This window comes from Xenopus laevis, chromosome 1S (genome assembly GCF_017654675.1).
Source record: "Xenopus laevis strain J_2021 chromosome 1S, Xenopus_laevis_v10.1, whole genome shotgun sequence".
Taxonomy (NCBI): Eukaryota; Metazoa; Chordata; class Amphibia; order Anura; family Pipidae; genus Xenopus; species Xenopus laevis.
The window spans coordinates 177,623,326-177,641,071 of NC_054372.1; the positions used below are offsets into that span (position 1 = coordinate 177,623,326).

At 40.3% G+C, this 17,746-nt stretch overlaps 1 protein-coding gene across 1 annotated transcript; it reads left to right on the forward strand.

Annotated features, from left to right (window-relative positions):
• Positions 1 to 7,681: 7,681 nt before the first annotated feature.
• Positions 7,682 to 9,531, forward strand: LOC121399530 (protein ALP1-like). The gene is made up of 2 exons (XM_041580560.1): positions 7,682 to 8,300; positions 8,603 to 9,531. Exons 1-2 carry the CDS (start codon positions 7,984 to 7,986, stop codon positions 9,465 to 9,467), a joined length of 1,182 nt encoding a protein of 393 aa, XP_041436494.1. The 5' UTR covers positions 7,682 to 7,983; the 3' UTR covers positions 9,468 to 9,531.
• The last annotated feature ends 8,215 nt before the right edge of the window (positions 9,532 to 17,746 follow it).

Below are 17,746 nucleotides of genomic sequence, written 5' to 3' on the forward strand. Positions count from 1 at the left end.
AATATATATAGGGACAACAGTCACTTTAATTACAGTAGTCTGGTACAATATTGCATTCACAGCAAAAGGACACAATTTCCTTGCTCTATTTCTGCACACACTGTATCTCACAAAATCCTTTCAAGTGCAATTGCTCTCTGCTTATTTCTTACAATGATCAGCATATGGTTGTCATTCAGATCTAAAAGATACAAATTTCATAATTATCATCAGTCATATCATCACATACCATCCACCTGTACAAGGCTGTTAGCCAATCTCAGCTTAGCCCTCGGCAAATACTCATCATTCTCTCTGCTGAAATAAATAGGCAATATGTTTTGTTTATGTCAAAAAAGAAACCAATGCTTCTTTGCAGAGTTGTTGTTATGTCTCTCTGTTTTGCACAGGCTGCTGATTTACAGCAAGCATAAGAACTCTTTTACAATGCAAAACTGAAGCTGCCGATCAAAGAGAAATATGCAAAGAAGAAGCAGGCATTTCAATTATGGAAAGAAGTAGGAAAGAAGGGACTTGAACAGATGGGAAAGTAGAACAAGAATAGAATAGAAAAAAGGCACATACAATATTGTGTAAAGATGAGAAATGAGAGTTCTGAAACTTTTAACTTAGAACATGGGGGCTTGTTCTGGTTGATTGATTGAATGCAGGAAATAAAGGGAAAAACACGAAAACTGGATCATTAAGAGACACACGAACATAGGACAGAATTCTCCCTTTCTGGAATGAAATAATGTATTTAAGGCATATTCCAAATATAAAGTTTCATTTTTATGTATCTCAAAACAGAACAGTACAGATAAAGGGCATATTTAGGAAGTTTAAAAAAAAACGGTGTTTGAGTTTTTGCCGTAATTCAAGATAATTGCCTAAAAAACCCAAAATAGCAGATTAGAATATTTTTCATTGGGAAAAAACTGAAATCAAACTGAAATGAAATCCTGGCAAACTTATATTAAAATCAATGGAAAGTGTATCAACATTCACACTATTGTATATATAGTTAGTACTGTTACGCATAGGTCAATTTAAATTGGGCAGGTACATATAGGACATATGGACGTCTTTATTAGAGATGTTGGTGCAAATGCTTGAAGTGGCCACTTTTTATTACAAATGTCCAAGGAACCATAATAAAGACAGAAGAGATCCTCTAATGCCCTGGACATGTGCCCACCCTAAAACAAATGTGCCATGCCCCTCAAATGTCTGGGGAAAAAATGTTAACATAAAATCCCCCTTAAAAAAGTAAAAGTCGCCAGCGTTTTTTACAATTTTAATGAATTTTCTGTGTACAGGATATGATGTCACTGGCATAAGATTGAGGAAGCTGTAGCTTAGTTTTATCAGTTTGCCTGGTCTAAGGTGGTGAAGTAAACTCTGGCGAAAGAGGTAATTGTAATAACTTGCGGCCCAGCGACGGGGATGCCCCCCACACCATCAGTGGGGACGCCCGCCACACCGCTCCTCTTCAATAGTAGCCGGGAACTAGGGTGCGTGCAGCGAGCCTCCTCTGCATTTATAGGCGCAGGCGCGCTGGCGTGTTGACACCAGCGCGAAATGGCGCGAAAATTTTAAATATTTAAAGGGACATTTAGGATTTTTTCACTGCCCGTTATAGGACCATTCCTCATGAGTTCCTGGTGCTCTGTACTTGTATTCCTGCTTGTTATCTGATATTGATTCCTGTTTTTGACCCCTGCCTGCCTGACTAATCTCACTTCTGGTATCCTGACCCCTGCCTGGTAATTCGACTATTCTACTCTATGTAATCCGGCCTGTGCCTGTCTTGACTCCTCTCAATTGATTTCCCGGCTTTGACCCTTGCCTGTCTGACTTCGTTTGAGTTCTGCCTGCACCGACCCGGCTTGATTTTGACTCCGCTATCTGTCTACGCCTTGTACTGTAACCTTCTGCCCAAAAGACTTTGCTTTACCGTTGTGCCCCTTTGCTTGTCCCGAATCTCTCGCTTGGCACCTCTCTTAATAAGACCTGGCTGCATCCGCTTAGCCGAGGGCTCCTCCCGAGGTGAAAGGCGGCTGTTAAAGGCAGAAGCAAGAGCCGAGAACAGGATGATTAGCATTGATTCTGGATTTAGGGTGCTGACCGTGACAGTAATTTTCAGTAAAATTCGCATCTTAGTGAATTTGCGGAGTAACGACCGTTCGCCAGAGTGAAAAGTCGCAAATGTACGCTAGCGAAGGGTCTCATTAGCTAGTGAATTGTCATCTATGCCTGTTAGTAAATTGGTGATGTCTCTGAGGATGAGATTTGTTGCGAACTGTTGCTAGTGATGGCCACTTTGCCCCATTGTCTTGTTGAAACTCCCATTTCAAGGGCATTTCCTCTTCGGCAAAAGGCAACATGACCTCTTCAAGTATCTTGATGTATTGAAACTGATCCATGATCCCTGGTATGAGATAAATAGGGACAACACCATAGTATGAGAAACATCCCCATATCATGATGCTTGTGCCACCATGCTTCACTGTCTTCACTCTGTACTGTGACTTGAATTCAGTGTTTGGGGGTCGTCTGCCAAACTGTCTGCGGCTCCTAGACCGAAAAAGAACAATCTTGCTTTCATCAGTCCACAAAATGTTGGGCCATTTCTCTTTAGGCCAGTCAGTATGTTCTTTGGCAAACTGTAAGCTCTTTAGCACTTTTTTTTTCAACAATGGGACTTGCCGATAGATATATTTTTTTTACCAATAAACAGAAATATCTGCAGTACAGAATTATTAGTTGCTTCTAGTGATTGGCAAATTTCTCCCGTTGCGAAACTCGAAAATCGACTCCTGCAATAATGTTGACGCCTGCATCAATTTTGACGCAGGAGTTAAAGTCAATGGGCGTCCGAATAGTGTTGATGCATGACAGTTTTGACTCAAGCGACTTTTCTGCCGTGCGTCCAAAATTTTCACGAATTTATTCGCCCATTCACGCCTGGCGAATTTATTCACCCATCACTAGTTGCTTCTATTAATACAAGACATTGTTATTAATTTGCTTTTTCTATTACACATGTTCTTGTATTTGATAACAACTAACATACATCCATGTTGTTTGCAAATCCTATAATTTTTTTTATATTTTTAATAACTACTACTACAATTTTTTTTTTTTTTCATTAAAACAGCCATACCTGTTATAAATGCATTACAAATCTGAGCTGTCAGTTGTATACACCTTCTCAGGCATAGAGGTGAGGCAGTCAATTACTTTCACTTTCCATTTAGCACTAAATGACAATTCACTTTACACTTTTACTCTCCCTCCTCACCATCTATAATTGTATAGCCTGTGCATGAACAATGGCATCAGATCCACCATTCTGGCACATCCACAAGATTTTGGGGTTATGCAAAACTTGGTCAACAAAACGGCACCTGCTGTAACTATCTCGTTATCAGAACCTTGTGCAGTGATGGGTACACTCAGTTGCACAGGTTTACCCTGTGGTCTCAGGTGTTCACCGATGCCCTTTTGGGGCCTTGGGCTTTCTGCTGCGGAAAACCAGTTAGGAAGTGCAAGTGTGAGAAATAAGTCCATAATCGAGGTACCGGCAAGGATTTAGAAGAAGACGTTGTCAGACAGGCAAGGAATCAAGGGCAGGCAACAGGAATCGTAAACGAGGGTCAGGCAGGAGTCCAGAAACCAGATAATCAGAGCAGAAGATACGCTTGAGCAGGAACAGTAAACTGAAGCCTAGCTAGGGCATTCACAAAATGGTGGACTGGAGCTTTAAGGCTATTTTGGCGCCAAATTCGAATCCCATAGCTTATTTGTGACGTCACGACGATTGGCGTTGTGACAATTGTGTCATGCCACTCAGCGTCAAAGCCGACGAAATCGAACTTCTTAGACAAGACACGACGGGAGGTAAGAGATTGCCGGCATCTCTCTGCATTAGGGTTGCCACCTTTTCTAGGGCTGGAAAACGGATGTGGGGTGGCTGATGATGATGGGGTCAAATGTGGCCCCGTCATACGCAAACATCTTTATGAACTACTTTGAAAAAAATATTATTTAAACTAATGATCTGTACTTAAGATACTGCAAAAAGTGGATTCGCTATATCGATGATGTATTTGCGTTATGGACGGGGCCACAGGAAACCCTAGAGGCATTTGTTCATGAAATTAACGGTGCACTCCCCTATATTCGATTTACTCTGAACTATAGTTTTTCCGATATTGCATTTCTTTATACCAGGGTGTATAAACAGGACGACAGATTGTTAACTGATCTGTATATAAAGCCAACCGATCGTAATACACTTTTACACTTTCAGTCATTTCACCCACCCCAATTAAAAAGGGCATTGCCTAAGTCTCAACTAATGAGAGTGAAACGCATAGTTGCCTCGGATGAGGTTGCGGAAGTGGGACTGACAGAAATGTGTGATAAATTTCAGGCAAGGGGTTATCCAGAAGGTCTGCTACATAGGCAGAGCAATGAATTGAGAACAAAAGAGAGAACCATGTTATTGGAGAAAAAGAGAAAAAAACTGGTGAACATGTCACTTTTGTAACCCAATATAATGTTTTAAGCAAACATATTACAAAAATATTGAAATCATATTGGGCTCTGGTAAAAGATAATTTACCGCATATTAAAGCATTTGATAGACCCCCCATGATTGCCTATAAAAAAGGAAAAACTATTGGTTCAACTTTAGTGAAGACAGATATAGGGGCAAATAGTGTAGGTTTGAAAGAAAAAGGTAAAAATGGTACTTTTCCTTGTTTAAACTGCAACTGCTGCTCCAATATCCAACGGGGTGAGTTTCTATATCATCCCAGAAAAGGGACCCCCATACGGATCTTCGGACGGTTCTCATGTATTTCCTCCTACGCTGTGTATGTCATCAAATGCCCTTGTGGCTTAGCATATGTGGGACAGACTTCAAGAACCGTCCGAGAACGCATCCGTGAACATAAGTCAGCGATTAAAACTGGTAAGAAGGAGCAAGCAGTTGCAGGACATTTTATTGAAGCAGGACATAATGTCAACCAGTTGAGGTTCCAGGTGATTGAAATGGTTACCCCGAAACGTCGAGGGGGTAATAGAATTAAAACACTTCTATGCCGAGAGGTCTTCTGGATTAGGAGACTGGAGACATTAGTTCCATTGGGTTTGAATAAAGAGTATGATCTCAAACCGATTTTTAGATAAAAGTATTTTCCTTTTTATATAAAAAATGTTCTTATATACTGTTTTTATCTTGATTTTTTTGCAGGTTTTCTGCAGTACTATTACAAATGAACTTTGTTCACCCACACATGTTGCACTGTTCACCAGATGGATACTTTTTATATAATGTTATTTTTTCTACTGAATGTAACAATATGTTTCACATGATTGTAATTTGTAACTAATTGTCCACTAGATGGCACTAAAAGTTTAAATAGTGGTGTAATGTTTGTCAGTTTAGCTTGAAAAAGGGCCAAATGAGGCCTGAAACGTTGCGGTAATGCCCGTCACTTAAGCAATAAAGGCATTTTAACTTTACCAAGAATTGTGGTGCTGTTCATATCGTATTTTGACTGCATTTGCTGGTGGAAAGTGGCTACTGGAGAACCTGCACCCAACTAAAGAAAGTAAGAAGATTTAAAAAGGTTGTGCTGACTATTTTTGACTGTAGAAAGGCCACAAAGAGCCAGGCCTAGGGCAGTAGGATTTTATGGGCGACATGCTGCCCAAGCACAGCTGCATTGATTCGGAAGCACTGGGGATACATAGGAGATATGACAGTTTTTAAAATTTCCCATGTGCCAATCCCCAATGCTCAGGAATGAATGGCAGCAGGCCTTGGGTGGCACACTGCATAATTCTTATTTTCCTCTGGCCTGTTAAATCTGTAATTCAGTATAAATGCAAGTGCATGTATTTACACAAACAGGTATTTTTAGTTACAACGTTATGATCATAAAGTTGTTAAGCCACCATAGCACGTCAAGGTAAACCCCATACAGTGGTCCCTAACTATTTACCTCAGGTCATAGTATAAAAAGGCTTGTGCCTCCCTGCATAGTGGCATTCCTTGGGATAAGTGTCTCCTGACCTGTGCATTGGTTTCAATCAGAGGGCTAGATCCTCCCAAGCCACTAGCTTTTGAGGCTTTTAAGAAAGAGATACTGCCCAAGACAACAACCATTTTAAAGCCATTTGTTGAAGGGGTGGGTGTGGGGGTGCTACAAACTGTAGAGAGAATGTCACTTGGACACTTGTTTATTCATGAGGGGGTAGGTTGTTTGGTTATTTAAACTTTGTACACATAAGTGGTTGTATCACCTGACAAAAGGGGAACGCCCCAAAACGGTGTGACACAATAAAGACAATAAAGATCGCATTGGGTGTCGGTACCTATTTATTTTCGGGTGCTACAAACCTCATGGATGCTTATCCTACAGCTTCAGGCTACAATACAAAAATACAAGGGTGTTGTGGGTGCACTCCAAGTAAAAATGTGTTTAAATACAATGGAAGTGCTACTGATTAATTAATCAATGCACATTCCCTTGTCCCCTGTTTAATAAGTAATTCAGTATATATGCAAGTGCATGTATTTACAAAAACAGGGTTTTTTTAGTTACAAAGTTATGATCATAAAATTGATAAGCCACCATACCAGGTCAAGGTAAACCTCATACAGTGGTCCCTAACTATTTACCTTAAGTCATAGTATAAAAAGGCTTGTGCCTCCCTGCATAGTAGCATTCATTTAGATAACTGTCTCCTGACCTGGGCATTGGTTTTTTTTAAGAGAGAGAGATTGCCCAAACCTTGACATGGTATGGTGGCTTATCAACTTTACGATAATAACTTTGTAACTAAAAACTCCACTTGCATTTATACTGAGACAGGGGACCATGGAATGTGAATTGATTAATTGGCCAAATTAGTAGCACTTCCATTGTATTTAAACACATTTTAACTTAGCCTTGGAGTGCTCCCACAACCCCTGCCCCTTTTTGTATTATGAAATGTAGCCAAAAGCTGCAGGATAAGCTTCATGTGGTTTGTAGCACACACACCCACCCCTTTAAAAAAATGGTGGTCCTATGCTTTTTAAAAATGGGCATTGGTTTGGGTAGTCTCTCTCTCTATCTCTTAAAAGCCCCAAAAGCTAGTGGCGGGGGAGGATCTAGCCTTTAGACTAACCCTCACACTTATCACATGTAATTCTACTATGGGGTTTACCTTGACGTGGTATGGTGGCTTATCAACTTTATGATCATAATTTTGTTACTAAAAACCCCTGTTTTGTAAACACATGCAAAGCTAATGAATTACTTATGAGACAGGGGGCAAGGGAATGTGCATTGATTAATTGGCCAAATTAGTAGCACTTCCATTGTATTTCAACCCATTTTTACTTAGCCTTGGAGTACTAAGAGGCTGAGTGCAGTGATTACAAAAGAAGCCCAGTAAGGGCTGTAGAAAGGAACCTAACGGATGAAACCAATATGGAGGTCTTGGTGATTGGGAGCAATAGTCTTTTTGGGAAAAACAAAGCCAGTGAAACCAAGTCTGGGAGTTTGTTGATTGGAGAACAATTGGCTGCAGGGAGGACAGTCTGGAGGTTGTGTATTGGGAATCAATAGCCATGGGGAGAGGCGGGAAAATCTGGGGGAGGGATCAGGAGTAGGAATGGTACTAAAGGTGGAACATACAGGAAGGGGCCATAACTAACTTGTGATTTTATCTGGATAGTGCTCATTCAGGGACCACTTCTGACTGGAATCTGACTGTGCGCTCTACTGCTGCAAAACGTCTAAGTGACACATGGGAAGATTTGTTGCCTGCATTTTTTAAAAAAATAAGTTTCGGTGACAAGTCGATCATCTTTTTGCAATAGAAGATTCCGACTTCAGTTTCCGAATGATTTATATCCCATAGTGCAGCTTCCTCTGCCCTCACAGGAAGCAGAAATACGGCGTGTTGTCTTGGCGTCTTTTCCTTGTGGTTCTTACTAATATGGAAAATAGGGATCTGGCTGTTTTAATTTTTCTTTTATACCTCTATTATTATTTGCTAAAGAAAGAAAGAAATGAAAGAGCTGCTGCTAGAAAATATTGGGTACATCCCATCACAGATCAGCGGTTTCAGAATGGACAGTTTCAGTTATTATACTGTGAACTTCGCAGCTATCCAAAAAAATTCCAAAGGTTTTTCAGAATGTCTATATCAAGCTTTGATGAGCTTCTGACCGTTTTGAAGCCAGGCCTGTGTCGTGCCCACACCTTGATGATGGATCCAATTTCACCAGAGGAGCGACTGTGCCTAACACTAAGGTTTGTATGCTGTATTGCTTGTTACGTAACAGTGCATTTAGGCCTTTATCTTTGCAACATATAGGGGCATATGTATTTACGTGACTGATATGGTCATATAGGTATATATGTATGTATGTGTTTGGTATATGGGCATTTAAAGCTATATCATAGGTATATATATATATGAGGTTATATGTATGTGTCTGGTGTATGGGCTTTTAAAGCTATGTCATATGTATAAATGTGGGAATTTAGCAATTATACAGATCCTATCTATCATAGTAATATTTTTAATTAAAGAAGTAATTATTTTGTTTCAGGTTTTTAGCAACTGGACAATCATTCTCTTCCTTGTATTTCCGATTCCCTATCGGTCGAACCACTATAGGCAAAATTGTAAGAGAAACTTGCCTGCTTATTTGGTCTGAGCTGCAAAGACTTGTGATGCCAACCCCAGATGAAAATGCATGGATTCACATTGCAGAAGATTTCTACAAAACAACCAATTTTCCTAATTGTTTGGGTGCTATGGATGGAAAACGCATTCATATTAAAATGCCTTTCAAAAGTGGCTCAGAAAAATACTCTTCGGTTGTTCTTCTGGCTGTTGTTGATGCAAATTATTGCTTTTCTATCATCGATGTGGGAGCCTATGGAAGCACTGGTGATGCTAGTGCTTTCTGGAGTTCAGCACTGGGACATCAATTATCAGAAGGGGCACTTCATCTACCTGTTCCTAAACCATTGCCTGGGACTGCTGCACCTTCCATGCCTTATGTTTTTGTGGGTGATGAGGCCTTTGGTCTTACGGAAAACATAATGCGGCCTTACCCAGGGTCACAAATGGACATTCAGAAACGACTTTTCAATTACAGATTATTGAGAGCACGTCGTATGGTAGAGTGTGCTTTTGGCATCTTTTCCAACAAATGGCGTATATTCCATAACGCAATACAACTGGAACCTGATTTTGTGGACATTATAATAAAAGCTTGTTGTGTCCTACACAACTTTGTTCGTCTTCGGGATGGGTATATCTTTCAACACACTCTGACCGATGATATTCCAGATATTGATTGGGCCCCTGTTGGAGGTCCTACAGGAGGAATGAGAGTGAGAGATCATTTTGCCAATTACTTTATGTCTCCCGATGGTGCTGTGCCATGGCAGTTGAACCGCATTTAACCTGCATGCAGTTTCATTGTATTGTATTTTGTATCCCATTAATAAAGTGCTCATTATTATAAAATCTGTTGTGTACTATGTTGTTTCTCACTAACTTTGGTTTATGCTGTAAAAGATAAATAATATATATATGTGTGTATATATATATATAAATGTATACACATGTACAAAATATATACACAGACACACAAGAAGTAGAGAAGGATATAGAGGGAGAGAGAATTTAAAAAAAGTTAATTATGCAAAGATATTGGAATATATCTGCAGCTGCTGCAAACCCGCAGGTGTCAATAACCGAACCGAAAATTCTTCTTTATTAGCCGCAGACAAAAAAATGTAGCCGCAGTGGCAATATGAGTCGACAAGATGTCATGCTTTGGCTATTCTGACTATTCTTGAGCTCTGCCTGTACTGACCCCGACCTGTCTGACCTTGCTTGAACTCTGTATGTGCATAGATGGGACCAGGGAATGTGCATTGATTAATTGGCCAAATCAGTAGCATTTCCATTGTATTTAAACTCATTTTTACTAAACCTTGGAGTGCACCCACAACCCCCCTTTTTAGTATTTTGAAATAAAATAAGAGGCTGGTGCAGTGATTTCAAAAGAAGCCCAGTATGGGCTGTATAAAGAAACCTACCGGATGGAACCAGTATGGGGTTCTTGGTGATTGGGAGCAATAGTCTTTTGGGGAGAAACAAAGCCAGTGAAACCAAGTCTGGGAGTTTGTTGATTGGGGAACAATGGGCGGCAGGTAGGACAGTCTGGATCCCTGGGGGAGGGACCAGGAGTAGGAATGGTGCTCACTTGTTTGACTTGGTATACGCATTACAAATTGGTGGTATGTATAAGCTAAAAAAAAAATGCATTTATATTACATAAAGAAAGCTTTTTAAGAATACCACTGTGTGAATATGGTAATGATTACTTTTTTAGTGTACACGCCCTATTATATCTACAAAACTTGACAATGAACAATGTTATGTTCATATTATCATATGCATCACTATTCTTCTGATCAGGTATTGCCTATTAAGTAATCTTTTGGAGACCCCTGCTGGTTAGAAGCTAGATTGTAACAGGATACATACGGCACATACGGTATATCTATAACTGATGTATCTTTATTCAAAGACATTTTGAAATGTAAAATGAGGGGAATCCTTAAATCAGGGGACTTGAAATGGGGGTTCTACTGTATATCTTTTTTCCGAGTCTTTTTATTTCTCTGAATATGGAATGGCCAGTAAATGGTGATGGTAAAACTGTGTTTGTAAGCTTTTGTTATAACTTATAACTTAATAAAAATCTAAGATACAAAAAAGTAAACATTAGCATATTCTTGAGCCATGTTTGTTCAGGTATTGATAACATGGATTTGTAGTTAAGGGAACAGTAACAGTGTTTTAAAGTAATGGAATTATAATGTACTGTTGTGCTGCACTGGTACAACTGCTTTGTTTGTTTCAGAAACTCTATTATAGTTTATAGACTGCTGTGCAGCCATGGGGATAACCACTAGAAGCTGAAAAAGGAGAAAAGGCATACGATACACATAGCTGATAGCAGATAAACTCTGTAGTATAATCTACTGTGTATCCTATGCTTGAATGGCTGCCCCCATGGCTACAAAGCAACTTGTTTATATAAACTATATGTCACGTTCTGTTTCCTAAATCCAAAACCAATACTAGGCTCCCTGGTCTCGGCTCTTGCTTCTGTCTTTAACAGCTGCCTTTCACCTCAGGAGGAGCCCTCAGCTAATTGGATGCCGGCAGGTTTTACTAAGAGTGGCGCGAAGGTTCTGGACGAACAAAGGGGCACAATCATCTCAAAAGGATACTGGAATGGAGGACAAATCAACTTGGAAGACAGGCCAGATAACACAGCGTGGAACGGGCAGGCCAGGCCAGCACAAGCAGAGTTAGAATAGTCAGACAGGCCGGCTTGGGGCAGACAGAGTTCTGGGAATGGTCAAACAGGCTAGGATCAGGTTTGGAGAGAGTAAAATAGTCAGGCAGGCAAGGTTCAACTTTGGGAGGTAGAATAATCAGGCAGACAAATACAAGAGGTCCTCTGCACTCAACCCATTATCAATATATTTAAGACAGAGACATTTTGTGCATACTGCTACTGAAAAATGCCTTACCCTTTAAACAAAACAGGGATTGTTTGTCCATATATTGCAATATATTTAAGCTGGCCAACTACGTCAACGTCATCCCATATCTGGCCAGTCCTACGCTTAATTTTCATCTGATTCATTAAGAATTCAATTGCTTAATTATACATTTTACAAAGAGACTAAGTTTTACCTGCAACTTACTTGCTGCTTTCAAAGTAAAACTCCCAAACTTGGCTGCCCTTTTATTAGACACCAGTGGGATCACCTGACTATAGCTGGGAAGGGTGGGAGCTACAACATAGAGCTGGTCACTGCTCCTGTATAACTATAACAAACAAGGGAAAGTTGTGCTCACCACTAATTTTTAAAACCATTAGGCGGGGGTGCAATGAGGCTGTGACCACAAAATACATATAGTCAAATACATGAGTCCTCTGCACTCAACCCATTATCAATATATTTAAGACAGCGACATTTTGTGCATACTGCTACTGAAAAATGCCTTACCCTTTAAACAAAACAGGGATTGTTTGTCCATATATTGCAATATAGTAGTTGGCCAGCTTAAATAGTGCCACATCAGCAGTATATCGCCTATCCCTTTTCCCTCAGCACACAGTTCAATGGGGTTTTATGAATATATATAGGGACAACAGTCACTTTAATTACAGTAGTCTGGTACAATATTGCATTCACAGCAAAAGGACACAATTTCCTTGCTCTATTTCTGCACACACTGTATCTCACAAAATCCTTTCAAGTGCAATTGCTCTCTGCTTATTTCTTACAATGATCAGCATATGGTTGTCATTCAGATCTAAAAGATACAAATTTCATAATTATCATCAGTCATATCATCACATACCATCCACCTGTACAAGGCTGTTAGCCAATCTCAGCTTAGCCCTCGGCAAATACTCATCATTCTCTCTGCTGAAATAAATAGGCAATATGTTTTGTTTATGTCAAAAAAGAAACCAATGCTTCTTTGCAGAGTTGTTGTTATGTCTCTCTGTTTTGCACAGGCTGCTGATTTACAGCAAGCATAAGAACTCTTTTACAATGCAAAACTGAAGCTGCCGATCAAAGAGAAATATGCAAAGAAGAAGCAGGCATTTCAATTATGGAAAGAAGTAGGAAAGAAGGGACTTGAACAGATGGGAAAGTAGAACAAGAATAGAATAGAAAAAAGGCACATACAATATTGTGTAAAGATGAGAAATGAGAGTTCTGAAACTTTTAACTTAGAACATGGGGGCTTGTTCTGGTTGATTGATTGAATGCAGGAAACAAAGGGAAAAAAACATGAAAACTGGATCATTAAGAGACACACGAACATAGGACAGAAGTCTCCCTTTCTGGAATGAAATAATGTATTTAAGGCATATTCCAAATATAAAGTTTAATTTTTATGTATCTCAAAACAGAACAGTACAGATAAAGGGCATATTTAGGAAGTTTAAAAAAAACGGTGTTTGAGTTTTTGCCGTAATTCAAGATAATTGCCTAAAAAACCCAAAATAGCAGATTAGAATATTTTTCATTGGGAAAAAACTGAAATCAAACTGAAATTAAATCCTGGCAAACTTATATTAAAATCAATGGAAAGTGTATCAACATTCACACTATTGTATATATAGTTAGTACTGTTACGCATAGGTCAATTTGAATTGGGCAGGTACATATAGGACATATGGACGTCTTTATTAGAGATGTTGGTGCAAATGCTTGAAGTATCCACTTTTTATTACAAATGTCCAAGGAACCATAATAAAGACAGAAGAGATCCTCTAATGCCCTGGACATGAGCCCACCCTAAAACAAATGTGCCATGCCCCTCAAATGTCTGGGGAAAAAATGTTAACATAAAATCCCCCTTAAAAAAGTAAAAGTCGCCAGCGTTTTTTACAATTTTAATGAATTTTCTGTGTACAGGATATGATGTCACTGGCATAAGATTGAGGAAGCTGTAGCTTAGTTTTAGCAGTTTGCCTGGTCTAAGGTGGTGAAGTAAACTCTGGCGAAAGAGGTAATTGTAATAACTTGCGGCCCAGCGACGGGGATGCCCCCCACACCATCAGTGGGGACGCCCGCCACACCGCTCCTCTTCAATAGTAGCCGGGAACTAGGGTGCGTGCAGCGAGCCTCCTCTGCATTTATAGGCGCAGGCGCGCTGGCGTGTTGACACCAGCGCGAAATGGCGCGAAAATTTTAAATATTTAAAGGGACATTTAGGATTTTTTCACTGCCCGTTATAGGACCATTCCTCATGAGTTCCTGGTGCTCTGTACTTGTATTCCTGCTTGTTATCTGATATTGATTCCTGTTTTTGACCCCTGCCTGCCTGACTAATCTCACTTCTGGTATCCTGACCCCTGCCTGGTAATTCGACTATTCTACTCTATGTAATCCGGCCTGTGCCTGTCTTGACTCCTCTCAATTGATTTCCCGGCTTTGACCCTTGCCTGTCTGACTTCGTTTGAGTTCTGCCTGCACCGACCCGGCTTGATTTTGACTCCGCTATCTGTCTACGCCTTGTACTGTAACCTTCTGCCCAAAAGACTTTGCTTTACCGTTGTGCCCCTTTGCTTGTCCCGAATCTCTCGCTTGGCACCTCTCTTAATAAGACCTGGCTGCATCCGCTTAGCCGAGGGCTCCTCCCGAGGTGAAAGGCGGCTGTTAAAGGCAGAAGCAAGAGCCGAGAACAGGATGATTAGCATTGATTCTGGATTTAGGGTGCTGACCGTGACAGTAATTTTCAGTAAAATTCGCATCTTAGTGAATTTGCGGAGTAACGACCGTTCGCCAGAGTGAAAAGTCGCAAATGTACGCTAGCGAAGGGTCTCATTAGCTAGTGAATTGTCATCTATGCCTGTTAGTAAATTGGTGATGTCTCTGAGGATGAGATTTGTTGCGAACTGTTGCTAGTGATGGCCACTTTGCCCCATTGTCTTGTTGAAACTCCCATTTCAAGGGCATTTCCTCTTCGGCAAAAGGCAGCATGACCTCTTCAAGTATCTTGATGTATTGAAACTGATCCATGATCCCTGGTATGAGATAAATAGGGACAACACCATAGTATGAGAAACATCCCCATATCATGATGCTTGTGCCACCATGCTTCACTGTCTTCACTCTGTACTGTGACTTGAATTCAGTGTTTGGGGGTCGTCTGCCAAACTGTCTGCGGCTCCTAGACCGAAAAAGAACAATCTTGCTTTCATCAGTCCACAAAATGTTGGGCCATTTCTCTTTAGGCCAGTCAGTATGTTCTTTGGCAAACTGTAAGCTCTTTAGCACTTTTTTTTTCAACAATGGGACTTGCCGATAGATATATTTTTTTTACCAATAAACAGAAATATCTGCAGTACAGAATTATTAGTTGCTTCTAGTGATTGGCAAATTTCTCCCGTTGCGAAACTCGAAAATCGACTCCTGCAATAATGTTGACGCCTGCATCAATTTTGACGCAGGAGTTAAAGTCAATGGGCGTCCGAATAGTGTTGATGCATGACAGTTTTGACTCAAGCGACTTTTCTGCCGTGCGTCCAAAATTTTCACGAATTTATTCGCCCATTCACGCCTGGCGAATTTATTCACCCATCACTAGTTGCTTCTATTAATACAAGACATTGTTATTAATTTGCTTTTTCTATTACACATGTTCTTGTATTTGATAACAACTAACATACATCCATGTTGTTTGCAAATCCTATAATTTTTTTTTATATTTTTAATAACTACTACTACAATTTTTTTTTTTTTTCATTAAAACAGCCATACCTGTTATAAATGCATTACAAATCTGAGCTGTCAGTTGTATACACCTTCTCAGGCATAGAGGTGAGGCAGTCAATTACTTTCACTTTCCATTTAGCACTAAATGACAATTCACTTTACACTTTTACTCTCCCTCCTCACCATCTATAATTGTATAGCCTGTGCATGAACAATGGCATCAGATCCACCATTCTTGCACATCCACAAGATTTTGGGGTTATGCAAAACTTGGTCAACAAAACGGCACCTGCTGTAACTATCTCGTTATCAGAACCTTGTGCAGTGATGGGTACACTCAGTTGCACAGGTTTACCCTGTGGTCTCAGGTGTTCACCGATGCCCTTTTGGGGCCTTGGGCTTTCTGCTGCGGAAAACCAGTTAGGAAGTGCAAGTGTGAGAAATAAGTCCATAATCGAGGTACCGGCAAGGATTTAGAAGAAGACGTTGTCAGACAGGCAAGGAATCAAGGGCAGGCAACAGGAATCGTAAACGAGGGTCAGGCAGGAGTCCAGAAACCAGATAATCAGAGCAGAAGATACGCTTGAGCAGGAACAGTAAACTGAAGCCTAGCTAGGGCATTCACAAAATGGTGGACTGGAGCTTTAAGGCTATTTTGGCGCCAAATTCGAATCCCATAGCTTATTTGTGACGTCACGACGATTGGCGTTGTGACAATTGTGTCATGCCACTCAGCGTCAAAGCCGACGAAATCGAACTTCTTAGACAAGACACGCCGGGAGGTAAGAGATTGCCGGCATCTCTCTGCATTAGGGTTGCCACCTTTTCTAGGGCTGGAAAACGGATGTGGGGTGGCTGATGATGTCAGGACCGGTGATGTTGGGGGCGGGGCTTGTGACATTGGGGCAAGGCTGGTGATGTCAGGGCTGGGACTGATGAGGTGGGACTGATTTTCAATGTCCTGTCCAGATTCATTTGGAAATCTGGACAGGAAGGTTTTACCCAGACAGCCCTTACAAATACTGGGCTGTCCGGGTGAAATCCGGACAGGTGGCAACCCTAACCTGCATGCTTGCTGCGACTGCGAATTCCTAAACTGAAAGGAACAAAATGTAAATAATTTTTATGGTGTAAGTAAAGTTTAATTGCTCAACTAACAATATAAAAAAATAATTGGAATAAAATAATAGGGTGACAGGTCCACTTTAATACCCAGCGCCCCAAATTATGGAAAGATTCTATTTGGAAAACCCCAGGTCCTAAGCGTTCCTGATAATAGATTCCATACCTGTACCTGTAAACAATGTAGACCTGATGCAGGGTATGGGATTTCTTATCCAAATCCAGAAAGCTTTGAATTAGGGCAAAGCCATTTCCCAAAGAGTCCATTTTAGGCTAATACGTATATATGTTTATATTATTTATAATAATACAAATACCTTGTAGTTGATGCCCATTTTTGGATTTAGAAGGAATGTCACCCTGCCAATTTTAAATTTACCTAGCACATTTTCGATTAGACAACATGGGAAAACAATTGTGAATAAGTGTCCAAATATGCTTGTGTGCTTTGAATTGAAATAAAATACATGCAACAAAAATGTATTTGTAGAGAGAGAATTTGTGCCAATGAGCAGTCGCTAACGATCATTGTAGCTATGCCTCGTGTCTGGCTTACTCCATGTAAATCCTGGCAATAGCACGTAGCACTGTGTCAGCTCCTTCCTGCAGCAGCTGGGTTACACTTCAAAATCTGTCAATGCGTTCACCCATATAACTATCCCTAAGGACTGGAAGTTGTTTTGTGGAGACAGTGTATGAAAATATTCTGTAAAAAAAGCAGTATATGCTGGCACTGATATGTAGCAGTCATGTCAATCACATTTCAGAAATGTAATTGCTTTTACTGCAGGTGTTCATCCACAGCTATAAATTCCCCTGTGTAGTTTATCCCTAGGAGCTAACTACGGCTTGAGCTTTCCCGGTTAAACTGTCTCCCTTCAGATGTATCCTCTTGAGACAACACTAACCACATTCTCAGTATTTTCATATCCATCACGTCTGTGGTTTCCTAGCTCCCAGCTTTCCTAATGCACTGTTCCATGGGCCACAAAGCATTTTGCTTGCCTATTTGTCCTCTGGTTGGTCATTCCGGCTTAGCTTTGGCAACAACTGACCGGTTCTACTGCTGCTACTGGCTTACCTGCTGCTGAACCCACCAACAAAAAAAGGTAGAAATGGTAGGGCCCAAATTTAAAAAAAACACAAATGTCTACTTATTTATTAAAAGATCCAAATATAAAAAGCATGAACGGATTAATACGTGAATCTGAATAAGTATACAAAAACTTTAAATTCCTTTTTTTCTCTGAATTTTTTTGTGCCTTTACTTCGATTCTAAATTCTAATACCTC

Excerpts from the sequence above, each read along its gene's own strand:
- LOC121399530 (XM_041580560.1), top strand. The coding sequence starts at position 7,984 with ATGGAAAATAGGGATCTGGCTGTTTTAATTTTTCTTTTATACCTCTAT. Across the intron at positions 8,301-8,602 it reads CGACTGTGCCTAACACTAAG|GTTTTTAGCAACTGGACAAT; the intron begins GTTTGTATGCTG and ends ATTTTGTTTCAG.